The sequence below is a fragment of the Phyllobates terribilis genome, unplaced genomic scaffold (genome assembly GCF_046119375.1).
Source record: "Phyllobates terribilis strain yellow unplaced genomic scaffold, ASM4611937v1 Scaffold_7__3_contigs__length_470593459, whole genome shotgun sequence".
NCBI classification, from domain to species: domain Eukaryota; kingdom Metazoa; phylum Chordata; class Amphibia; order Anura; family Dendrobatidae; genus Phyllobates; species Phyllobates terribilis.
In genome coordinates this window covers 436,053,697-436,065,998 of record NW_027362767.1, presented here as the reverse complement: position 1 = coordinate 436,065,998, position 12,302 = coordinate 436,053,697, and the positions used below count along the sequence as shown (strand labels likewise).

Below are 12,302 nucleotides of genomic sequence, written 5' to 3'. Positions count from 1 at the left end.
CTACGGCTCTTAAAGGAGTCGTGACAGCTGTTGTGTGGTCAAAAGGACTGGGGGCCCAGTGGGTGAGACCCGAGACCGCCCACTCCCGCCAGAAGACGGACACCCCCCGGAGTGAGTGTCTGAAGACGGACTTAGTTATCGCTAAAGGACAGATAAGTGCAAGCCTCCAGTAATCTACCTTCTCTTATTCAGCCTGAACTTTTGGGACTGCGCCGTATTGTTCATCCTTTCCGTGTTATAGTTAAACCACAATCGTTTATTGTCCGATTTTACTGTTTTATTGTTGTGTTACTTAAATTTACACTCCCTGCGTGGAGAAGCCAAATCTTGAATTAAACCTCTGCCATACTCTCTGCGTGCTGTGTGCGGCATCCGAGCCTTGTAACATTTGGCGTAGTCGGCAGGATGTCGTCCCCAGACGCAGTTGCAAGCATGGCAGACCAGGCCAGCGCGAGAGCCCCTACAGCTAGCCTACCCCTGGGCGCCATGTTGAATAATCTCCCAAAGTTTACCAGAGACAGCATGATGCTGTAGGATTGGGTAGAACGGGTTAAGAGCATGTTACGGATGCACCCAATGACCCCCGATATGCAAGCAGAGATAGCTTTGCTGGCTTTAGAAGGAGAAGCTTGACAGTCAGTAATGTTTCGTTCCCCCACTGACCGAAATTCGGTGGAAAAGGTGGTACAGATCCTAGAAGAAATGCATGGGGACCCTACTAATGTGGCAGAGTTAAGGATGCGACTGTTCCAACAGGTACAAAGGGAGAGGGAGACTGTGACCCAATATGTCAACGCCCTACAGAGTGTGTACACTTACATCACTAGGAAATCGAACCTAGAGGACGTGGGAGTGGGGCCCCCGGACCTAGTACTTAGGGACCAGTTCGTAGCTAGCCTCAGAGATGCACAGCTGAGACAGGCCTTTCAAGAGCGCTTGCGCACCAACCCGCGTATGACATTTCTGGAGGCAGGGGCAGAGGCCCGCGTGAGGGAACAGGAGATGGGGGTAGTGACCCTGGCAGGGATGGTCCGGGGCAATGCAGAGCCCCCGTCGCCCACGGCCGAACCAGAATGGGCCCGAGAGATGCAGTGGGAGATCCAAGAAATGCGAGAAGAGTGGTACAATATTCGAGTGGCTCAATCAGTGAGAGCCGAAACAGTTGACCCGAGACCTCCGGCGAAGTAAAGGACGAGTCCAGACCCTGGGTTGGAACAGAGCCCAATCGGGTGGCCCGATGACCCCCTGCAGACAGGGGACCAACGTGTTGGAATTGTGGGGGCATGGGGCATTACGCCAGGAGCTGTGCCAGTCGAGGAAGGCCTCTGTTCCGGCAGCTGTTAAACTGACGGGCTCCGGGTGTGAGGGACGCAACCCGGAGCGGAGGAAGGCAGTGAGTCCCAAAGACTTAATATCCATGAGCCCGACAGTGTGGGCCGAGCTTGGCGAACGGGCGGTTCACTGCTTGATCGACACTGGATCTCAAGTGACCACCATGGGAGAAACTTATTTCCGTCAGCGGTACCCAGAGATGGCATGAAATGAAGGGGGTCCCTTGATAAAGCTCACAGCCGCTAACCAACTGCCCATTCCGGTCACAGGAGTAGTGTGGTTACGCATCCGGGTGTGCGGACAAGATGTGGGAAGAAAAGGAGTCGTCCTGACAGGCGGAGATGTCGGCCCAGGACCACCAGTGACCCTCGGTATGAACGTGCTGAAGGAAATCGGGCAGATCCTGATTAGGGAACCACGAGAGCTCACGCTAGGGCGGTGGAACTCTAGAGCCCCTCAAAGGAAGGCCCTCCAGCAGCTGATCAGGGTTGCCCAGGCGCAAGAGACCTCGAGTGGGGGAAAAGTTCTGGGAAAGGTGATAATACCTGCCACCAACACCCTCACCTTACCACCAGGAAAGACAGTTCTCACTTAAACCATCAAAGCCTGCACCCCGCTAGAAGGGGTAGAGATTCAGATCGAGTCAACCACCGTGGACAAGGTGCTTCCAGGTCTATTGGTAGCGCGGATCTTGGCTACCATCCGTAAGGGAAACGAGGTGGTACGATGCATGAACCTGAATCCGAGTGAGCTCATTCTTCCCGCCAGGACCAAAATGGCCCAGATCCTGGGGATGCCAGAACAGCTGGAACCGCCAGATACGATACAATTGCCGTAAGGGGGGATCCCTGGACCCTGGCAATCACCGTACGATCGGGGTCTCCTCGACCTCAGACTAAGGACGGTCGAAGGATCCTAGAACAGATGCGTGCTGATTTGACAGGGCTCACGATGGAACAGGTGTACCAGGTCGAAGAGATGCTGGGACGGTACCAGAAAGTCTTTGCCCGACATGAGGACGACTTTGGATGTACCGAGGCCATCACCCATGAGATCCCTATGGGAAATGCTGCTCCGGTACGGGAACTGTATAGACAGCACCCCAAATGTACCAGGAGGTGAAGGAAATGCTGGCCCATACAATACAGAACGGGGTGATTCGGGAAAGCCAGAGCCCGTGGGCGGCTCCAATCGTCCTGGTCAGGAAGAAGGATGGAACCCTACGATTCTGTGTGGACTACAGGCTGCTAAATGCTTGCACCGTAAGAGACTCGTACCCTTTACCCAGGATCGAGGAGTCTCTATCCGCCCTAGGCAAGGCAAAATACTTCTCCTCACTGGATCTAGCCAGCGGATACTGGCAAGTGCCAGTGGCTGAACACGACCGCGCCAAGACAGCATTCGTGTTGCCCATGGGACTCTTCGAGTTTAATCGGATGCCTTTTGGCCTAACCAATGCTCCCGGGACCTTTCAACGCTTGATGGAGAGGTGTTAAGGCGATCTGAGCTTTGAGGCCACACTGATCTACCTCGATGACATCATCGTCTATGCGTATACCTTCCAGGAACATCTACGACGACTGGAGCAAGTCTTGAGTCGCCTTCAAAATCACGGCCTGAAGGTGAAGCCACAAAAATGTCATATATTCCGCAAGCAGGTTGAGTACCTCGGGCACACGGTGTCCGGTGAAGGAGTCAGGCCCACTCGGGAGAAAGTGGCCGCCGTGCAAGAGTGGCCCACCCCGAAGACTGTAAAGGACGTGCGGGCCTTCCTAGGACTCGCAGGGTATTACCGCAGATTCGTGAAAAATTTCACGCGCATCGCTACTCCGCTACTGGAGCTCCTTCAAGGGATACCTGCGGGCTCGAAAAATCGAACAGTGAAATGGGGAAGAAAACAGGAGGAGGCCTTCAGGGCCTTGAAGATGGGCCCGACGGAAGCTCCCATACTGGCCTACGCGGACTTTTCTCAGCCCTTCGTTCTTCACACCGATGGAAGTCTCCTTGGTCTAGGGGGCCGTGCTGTCGCAGGAGCAGGAGGGGAGAGAGCGGGTGATAGCATATGCGAGTCGCTCCCTCCGAGACTCTGAGAAGAACCCAGACAATTACAGCTCCTTTAAACTGGAATTGTTGGCCCTAGTGTCAGAAAAGTTTGCGGAGTACTTGTCGGGGTCTGAAGTGTTGGTGAAGACAAACAACAACCCATTGGCTCATCTGGAGAACGTGAAGTTGGGAGCACTGGAACAACAATGGGTGGCTCGCATGGCTCGGTACCGGTATAAGATTACCTACCGGCCTAGGGCTGAAAACACGTATGCTGATGCCCTCTCCAGGGTGACCCATGAGCACCCCGACCGTGACCGAGACGAAGAACTGGAGGCCGAAGAGGTGCCCAGCTTCCGGAGGGTTGGCAGCCCGTTGTCCACTACGCAGGGACAGATCGGGGAAGTGAAAGAAGGACACGTGTTGGGGCGGCCCAGGGATGAGTGGGTACGGATACAGCAAATGGATGGAGAGATTGCGTGGTTGCGACAGTGGGTGGCTTTAAAACAAGTCCCTAACTGCGAAGAAAGGGGGACCCTGACGCCAGAGGGGCTGAAGATGCTGCGGCAGTGGGAGAGACTGAGCCTGCAGGACGGGTCCAGTTGGTACGGGAGTTCGGCCCCACTTGGCAAGTAGTGGTTCCAGAGAGTGTGATCGGGACACTGGCCAAGGAAGCACACGAGCGGGGAGCACACTTTGGACCCGAAAAGACCTTCCAGTGGCTGCAGAGGCTGGTGTGCCACCCCCAGCTAAGAGTTGCAGTGGAGAACGTCTGCCAGAAGTGCCGGAGTTGTGAGTTGGTGAAAACCCCAGAGCAGCGGGCCCACGTCCAGACCATTGTGACGGCTGCGCCCTTAGAGGTGTTGATGATCGGCTACCTGACGATTGGGCGGGCGCATCTCGGGTATGGACATTGCCTTGTCATGACCGACCACTTCACGAAATTCGCGGTGGTAACTCCGACCAGGGATCAGATAGCTGAATCTGCTGCCCAGGCTATCTGTCTGGACTTCATCAGGGTCTATGGCTGTCCGAAGAGAATTCACTCTGATCAAGGAGCTTGTTTCCAAGGACGGGTGATGGAGGAGCTGCATCGGCTATACAAGATCGAGAAGTCTAGGACCACCCCTTACCATCCGCAAGGGAATGGGTCCTGTGAATGCTTCAACAGAACTTTGATCCAGATGCTTCGAACCTTGGAAGAAGATCGGAAGGTACGCTGGCAGGAGTTTGTGGCCAAGCTGGTGTGGGTCTATAATAACCGGGTACATAGTGCCACAGGGTTCACCCCCTACACCCTGCTGTTCAGACAAAAGGGTAGGGAGATCACCAAGCTCGAACTAGATCCCGTGGAGGACTGGCCCTGGACGGGCCCATCTACCTGGGTCTGGGAGCATCGGCACCGGTTGCAGACTCTTCGGAGGTTGGTGCAGCAGAAGTTTAAGGAACATAGGCACCATGAAATGCCACCTCTTTGAGGGACAACCCTTAAGTCGGGAGAACGGGTGTTGGTACGGGATAAGAGACCCCGGGGCAAGCTGAGTAGACGGTGGGAGTCGACCCCATATCGAGTGAAACGGAGAGTTAGTCCTGAAGGACCGGTGTATGAGGTTCAGCCTGAGGGGGAAGAAGCGGCTTCAATTAGAATCGTTCATCGAAGCATGTTATGGCCCTGTTTGTCTAGCGATGAGGAAAAGAAGGAAGAACTCAGCACAAGAACGAGAGATCCCACACCCAGTGCACCCATCTACGATGATGAGGTGGAAGAGACGATAGTGGCTGCAATCCCCAGTCTCACATCGCCCACAGCTTCCCACACGAGAGAGGAGGGCCCACCGCTCCGTCAGGTTAGGCCGGGCGAAGTTGGGAACCCCAGCGACTTTCAAGTACCCTGCGCTCCAACTGCGTTACGCCGGTCCGAACGATCCACGGCTGGTGTGCCGCCTATCCGCTACAATCAGGATCAGTTCATCTGGCAACGTATCATCCAAGAGGTCAGAGAGTGTGAGCGCCTGGTGACAAAACTCTCGCCCGTGGAATGGCGAGCTCAAAGGGAGCGGGAGTGTAAGAAGGAAGACTTGCCTAGGGACAGGTGCGGAGCTCCGGCACCAGAACTGCCAGGGTCCTGCCCAGTGTTGCCAGGGGACCGGATTAAGAGTGCACGGGGGACTTCCTGGACAGTGCTGGGAGACAGAGGAGAGGGACAGAAGAGAGGAAGTCAGGTGTCTGGGCTCGCGCGAAAGAGACAGTTGGTTATGGAGAGCAGACCGGCAGTTGGGGAGAAACAGTCTGACCTGCCGACAACGAGAGAGAGACGTGCTGCCCTGTCCTCGTTGAAATAGAAACATGCTGACCTGTCTGCGGTGACGGACGAACGGGTGACACAGCTTGCCGCAAAACAAGGGGCGTGCAGTCTGTACCAGGCCTACAGAAAGTGATCGTTCAGTTACCTGCATCACCACAGTTTTCCAGACATCTGACGGTGATCTACGGGACCTACGGGTGAGAAAGCACCCGGGATTAGTGATCCTAACGCAGTTTGTTGTACGCCGGAGGAGCTTGCTACGGCTCTTAAAGGAGTCGTGACCGCTGTCGTGTGGTCAAAAGGACTGGGGGCCCAGTGGGTGAGACCCGAGACCGCCCACTGCCGCCAGAAGATGGACACCCTCTGGAGTGAGTGTCTGAAGACGGACGTAGTTATCGCTAAAGGACAGATAAGTGCAAGCCTCCAGTAATCTACCTTCTCTTATTCAGCCTGAACTTTTGGGACTGCGCCGTATTGTTCATCCTTTCCGTGTTATAGTTAAACCACAATCGTTTATTGTCCGATTTTACTGTTTTATTGTTGTGTTACTTAAATGTACACTCCCTGCGTGGAGAAACCAAATCTTGAATTAAACCTCTGCCATACTCTCTGCGTGCTGTGTGCGGCATCCGAGCCTTGTAACACAAGCACTGTGTCTGCGGGCAGCGGATGAGTAGACAGATGTCCTCAGTGCGCTCCTGAGCTCCGCTGCTGCTGCAATGGAGAAGGATACAACACTGGTTAACGCAGCACAAAGGCAGAAGCATGCAGGAGAGAAGGGGCAGACGTGCTGATCTCTCTGCCTCCTGTCCTGCTGAGTACTGAGCTGTGCAGTGTCATCTGTAGCTCCAGCGCAGGCAGAAGTCAGGAGGACAGCACTGCTCATCTCTACAGCCTCGGGATCTGCTGAGGTGGCCGGTGCTCCCGACCTCTGCTGCTGAGCTGGAGCTGCAGATAACTCTGCACAGAGCGGTACTCAGCAGGACAGAGACAGGGAGATAACTAAGGGCTTTCACACGGCATTCGGGGACCTGTTCAGTGGCTCCGTCAGGGCCTATGTCTGAACCCCCGCAAAACGGGATTTGGGCGTATGCGCCGACCGGGCTGTAAGCTATAATGGTGCTGACAGTGTGAACATGCTCTCAGACGTGCATCAATTCAGGCATGTACGACTACTGGAGGCGGACACCCAGACGCAGAACTAATGGGGATAAGTGTGTCCTGTTCTGCGGTTCGGTGCGGGGCCAGCCATCGGACCCCGCCCAATCAATAAGTTTTCACTCATTATGTGGATAAACGATAATTTAATATTTTCTAGCCCAGGGCCACACTTTGTCTACAATCAGCCCGGGCTTATACTCATTTTTACAATGACTTTGATATGTGACCAGATTTTGGTTACAGTGTAGCAGAGTCACTTACCCGGATGTGGACCTGCTCGCTCACGGTGGACGTGGTCTTGTTCCGTCTCTTCACGTCCAGTAGCTCCACCAGCGGCCGGATGGTCATTCCCTGAGAGAAGCAGCAGGTAACGATGCGACATAACAGGGAAGAGAGGTAGAAAATATTCAGACTCACAAAGAAACAATGTATCCAATATAGCGGGCGGAGGCGCTGACCCAACACTCCCAGAACCGAGAATGGACAGTCTGTCTGGTTACATTGTGATATTTCACCTGTTCAAGCAATGAAGATTTGTATTCAGCAGTCTGGGAAAGCTGAGTGACCGCCCCGTGGGATAATAAATGGTGACCCACTTTCCAAAATTCCCCCCCAAGGCTCACCCTACAGGTATAAGCTGAAAAAGGGTCAGAACACCTTCCATTAATCACCCATAACCAGTACATGCATGAACCATAACCTTTGCAGAATGTAAGGGAGTGAATGCTCCTCGGGGGAGGGGCCTGAGTAGACCACCCTGAATGAGGCGGAGCTTCCCCTGCAGGATCCTCCCCCACCTGCTTTATTGTTATTTAATCTAAAAAATGAATGTGGTGATATCTGCGCAGGACTGACCTGGACAAAGACTGTGAAGAGGATGACAGCGCTGGTGGCCGCAATAAACAGACACTTTGGTTTCATATTGGGGAGAAGAAAAACCAATGAGAAACAGATGGCCCCGCGAAGTCCGCCATAGGCGATAATGAACTGATCCTTTCTGGAGATGACGTTCAGGCAGAACTTGTTCAAAATGCTCGTCAGGACTACAACTCCTATAAGAAATATGTCAGACAAGTACATGTATGGGTATTAGTAAATATTAGTGATGAGAGAGCACTAAAATACTCGGGTGCTCGATGCTCGGGTCGAGCACATTGGAATACTCGGGTGCTCGATGCTCGGGTCGAGCACATTGGAATAGTCGGGTGCTCAACCCGAGCAACGAGCCCAATGCAAGTCTATGGGAAACTCAAGCATTTTTCAGGCGGCTCCCCCCGGCGGACTCACAATAAAACATACCAAAACAAAACCAAAATGGATTTTCCTGGGAAATATGTTAAGGAACATCCTTTCCAGGGTAATGACTTGTATATAAGGCAAAATAAATAACCAAAAACAAAAATGCTCCTCCACACCTTGGGCTATGTTCATATGTAGCGTCTTTGATGCGTTTCTGCACTTTTGACAAATGCATTCACTGGGAAATGTAATTTTAACATTTTACAACCTTATCTGGCCATGTGGTGTGTGAGATATCATCAGACACATCGTGTTTCATTTATGAAGTAGGGACTCTGAAAGTCACAAAAAATGGCAGTATTTTCAGCGCAATTATATGTGAATGTGGTACGCGTGACGGACAAACCACAGTTTTAAATAGCTGGATCTTTAGCGCTGTAATATGGAAAGGACCTGGCTGTATTCTGCCGTGCCAACAAGCAAATAGCGCAGAAAAACAGTGTTCTCTGGATTGCTTTTTAAGCAAATAATGAGGATTAAGATCCAAAGAAAAGTATTCCTGGCCCCTGAGACCTGGGCCTTTGTATAGAAATATCTAACAGCAGCAGAAGGCTGAACTGGAATGGAGCCTCTTGTGCTATATGCACTGCAGTCTGCTATATACACCGCCTGCCTATACACCGTGCCTGCCTGATATCTCTGCAGGTGGATTAGTCCTCAGAAGGACTGTTTGTTGAGATGGATATGTGTAATGTACTTGTTTTCTCCCTACACTACCTAATACACAACCAAATCTCTCCCTAGCTCAGCAGCACCTCTCCCTATACTGCATGATTGCGGAGTGACTGTGACGAGCACAGTGGTGCCAGGTCTAATATAGACCTGATGACACTGTGCGGCCAGCCAATCACTGTAATGCCACAACCACCATGGCTGCGGCATTACAATGAGTGGCAGGCAATCCCTGCATGTTCATTGGTGCTCTAAAGAGCGCCAAACATGCAGGGAGGGGACCCGAGCATCCGCCCAAGCATCCCGCAAGTACTCAAGATGCTTGGAGCTCGCCGGCGAGTACTGAGTACTTGCGAGTATGCTCGCTCATCACTAAATTATAGGTAACCCAAACGAGGACCAAAAATGAATGTGCAGACAATCGAAGACATAAATAGCAGGACGAAGGCAGGAAGCCGAAACGTGCGTCGGGGTGGGCACCATTCAGGAGTGGAATTCACACTTGCCATATTGTAAATATACTGTACAACATCCCTGTAAACCTCATTAGCTCATGTTAGACTAACTTAGCATCAGCACATAGGCACAGTTTAGTGAACACCTTTGTGCATTACCTTCCATGTCATTGCATCCACTTGAAAGCAATTGATATACAAGTGCTTCTCACTAAATTAGTATATCATCAAAAAGTTAATTTATTTCAGTTCTTCAATACAAAAAGTGAAACTCCTATATTATATAGAGTCATTACACACAGAGTGATCTATTTCAAGTGTTTATTTCTGTTAATGTTGATGATTATGGCTTACAGCTAATGAAAACACAAAAGTCATTATCTCAGTAAATTAGAATAATTAACAAAAAACACCTACAAAGGCTTCCTAAGCGTTTAAAAAGGTCCCTTAGTCTGTTTCAGTAGGCTCCACAATCATGGGGAAGAATGCTGACTTGACAGATGTCCAGAAGGCAGTCATTGACACACTCCACAAGGAGGGTAAGCCACAAAATGTCATTGCTAAATAAGCTGGCTGTTCACAGAGTGCTGTATCCAAGCATATTAATGAAAAATTGAGTGGAAGGAAAAAGTGTGGTAGAAAAAAATACACAAGCAACCGGGATAACCGCAGCCTGGAAAGGATTGTTAAGAAAAGGCCATTCAAACATTTGTGGGAGATTCACAAGGAGCGGACTGCTGCTGGAGTCATTGCTTCAAGAGCCGCCACACACAGACGTATCCAGGACATGGGCTACAAATGTCGCATTCCTTGTGTCAAGCCACTCATCACCAATAGACAACGCCAGAAGCGTCTTACCTGGGCCAAGGAGAAAAACACCTGGACTATGGCTCAGTGGTCCAAGGTGTTGTTTTCAGATGAAGGTAAATTTTGCATTTCATTTGGAAATCAAGGTCCCAGAGTCTGGAGGAAGAGTGGAGAGTAGTGATGAATGAGCACTAAAATGCTCGAGTGCTCGATGCTCGGGTTGAGCACATTGGAATACTCGGGTGCTCGACCCGAGCAACGAACCCAATATAAGTCTATGGGAAACTCGAGCATTTTTCAGGCGGCTCCCCCCCGGCGGTCTGCAGAGGGCCTAAAAATTGCCCAAATCGATGGGAACAGTGCTCAAATGACATGAGGACAGCATGGGGAAGACCCCTGGAACCATTTCTGACCCCCAGGTCACTGCTGTCAACAACGTTGTCAGAGGTATTCCGCCACTTTACGGACTCACAATAAAACATACCAAAACGAAACCAAAATGGATTTTCCTGGGAAATATGTTAAGGAACATCCTTTCCAGGGTAATGACTTGTATATAAAGCAAAATAAATAACCAAAAACAAAAATGCTCCTCCACACCTTGGGCTATGTTCACACGTAGTGTTTTTGATGCGTTTTTTCACTTTTGCATTGCTTTCAACCGTGACAAATGCATTCACCGGGAAATGTCATTTTAACATTTTACAACCTTATCTGGCCATGTGGTGTGTGAGATATCATCAGATACATCATGTTTCATTTATGAAGGAGGGACTCTGAAAGTCACAAAGCCTATTTTTATAGGGCCATCAGACGGCCTTTACTATTCTTAAAGGGCCAGCAGTCGGCCCTCACTATTCTTAGAGAGCCATCAGCCGGCTATGTTTTATTGTTCCCATTACTAAAGAGTGTGTCTCCTATACTGTTATTGCGTATGCAGTGAATGGCAAGGCTGCCCAAAATTTGGACGCACCCCAATACCATTTTGAAAATTTAGATGCACTCCAATACCCCTTTGAAGAGACTTAGAGGAGGGCTTCCTGAAAACAATGTTCACATTATTAGGAAGTAGGTCTCCCATTGTGTTTGCCTATGCAGTGAATGCAAGGGTTGCCAAAAATTTGGAGGCACTCCAATGCCCTTGGAAGAGACGTGGAGGTCAGAGGGCCTCCTGAAAACAATGTTCCCATTATTAGTAAGTGGGTCTCCCATTGTGTTTGCCTATGCAGTGAATGCAAGGGTTGCCAAAAATTTGGAGGCACTCCAATGCCCCTTAGAAGAGGCGTGGAGGTTAGAGGGCCTCCTGAAAATAATGTTCCCATTATTAGGAAGTGGGTCTCCCATTGTGTTTGCCTATGCAGTGAATGCAAGGGTTGTCAAAAATTTGGAGGCACTCCAATGCCCCTTGGAAGAGACGTGGAGGTCAGAGGGCCTCCTGAAAACAATGTTCCCATTATTAGGAAGTGGGTCTCCTATTGTGTTTGCCTATGCAGTGATTGCAAGGGTTGTCAAAAATTTGGAGGCACTCGAATGCCCCTTGGAAGAGACGTGGAGGAGGGCCTCATAAAAAATGTTCCTATTAGAAAGGAGAGGGCCTCCTATACTTGTAATGCCCATGCACTAAGTGTATGGGCTGACATACATTTACCCCTAGGGGGTATACATGAACATACTGTATAAAAAAATTTTTTTACGGGCATCATAAACACCCTTTAAAAAAATTATGTGGGTGTTGCATCACGGACCATGGTCACCCTGGTGATATGGTGGTGGAGGATGAGTAGAAGGAGGAGGCCAAGAGCAAATAGCCAAAATCAGGAAGCTTATACCCAAGTGTGGGTGTGAAGAGGTGCATGGGAATACACCTCCCAAGAAAAGACACTGGATTTGAGTTTATGTTACGCTGCTATCATTCGGTGGTGTTGAGAAGTCTGGCCCAATGCAGCCCTTGTTCATTTTTATAAGAGTCAGCCTGTCAGCATTTTCAGTTGACAGGCGGATGCGCTTATCAGTTATAATTCCACCAGCGGCACTAAAAACCCGCTCTGATAAAACGCTGGTGGCAGGGCAGGCCAGGACCTCCAAGGCATAGAGAGACAGTTCATTTCACGTATCCAGCTTGGATACCCAATAATTATAAGGCACAGAGGAATCACGGAGGACGTTGGTACTGTCGGCAAGGTACTCCCTCAGCATCTTCCCAAACTTTGTACTCCTTGTGAGAGTAC

At 50.6% G+C, this 12,302-nt stretch overlaps 1 protein-coding gene across 1 annotated transcript in view; it reads right to left on the bottom strand.

The window, feature by feature from the left end:
* LOC141153341 (sodium/hydrogen exchanger 2-like) overlaps positions 1-12,302 on the bottom strand; it is an 86,880-nt gene that overhangs the window by 25,289 nt on the left and 49,289 nt on the right. The window contains exons 5-6 of the mRNA XM_073638056.1: positions 7,697-7,893; positions 7,103-7,192 (exon numbers count right to left, since the gene is read on the bottom strand). Of these exons, the coding sequence (XP_073494157.1) occupies positions 7,103-7,192; positions 7,697-7,893 (287 nt within the window). The remainder of the gene's footprint in view (positions 1-7,102; positions 7,193-7,696; positions 7,894-12,302) is intronic.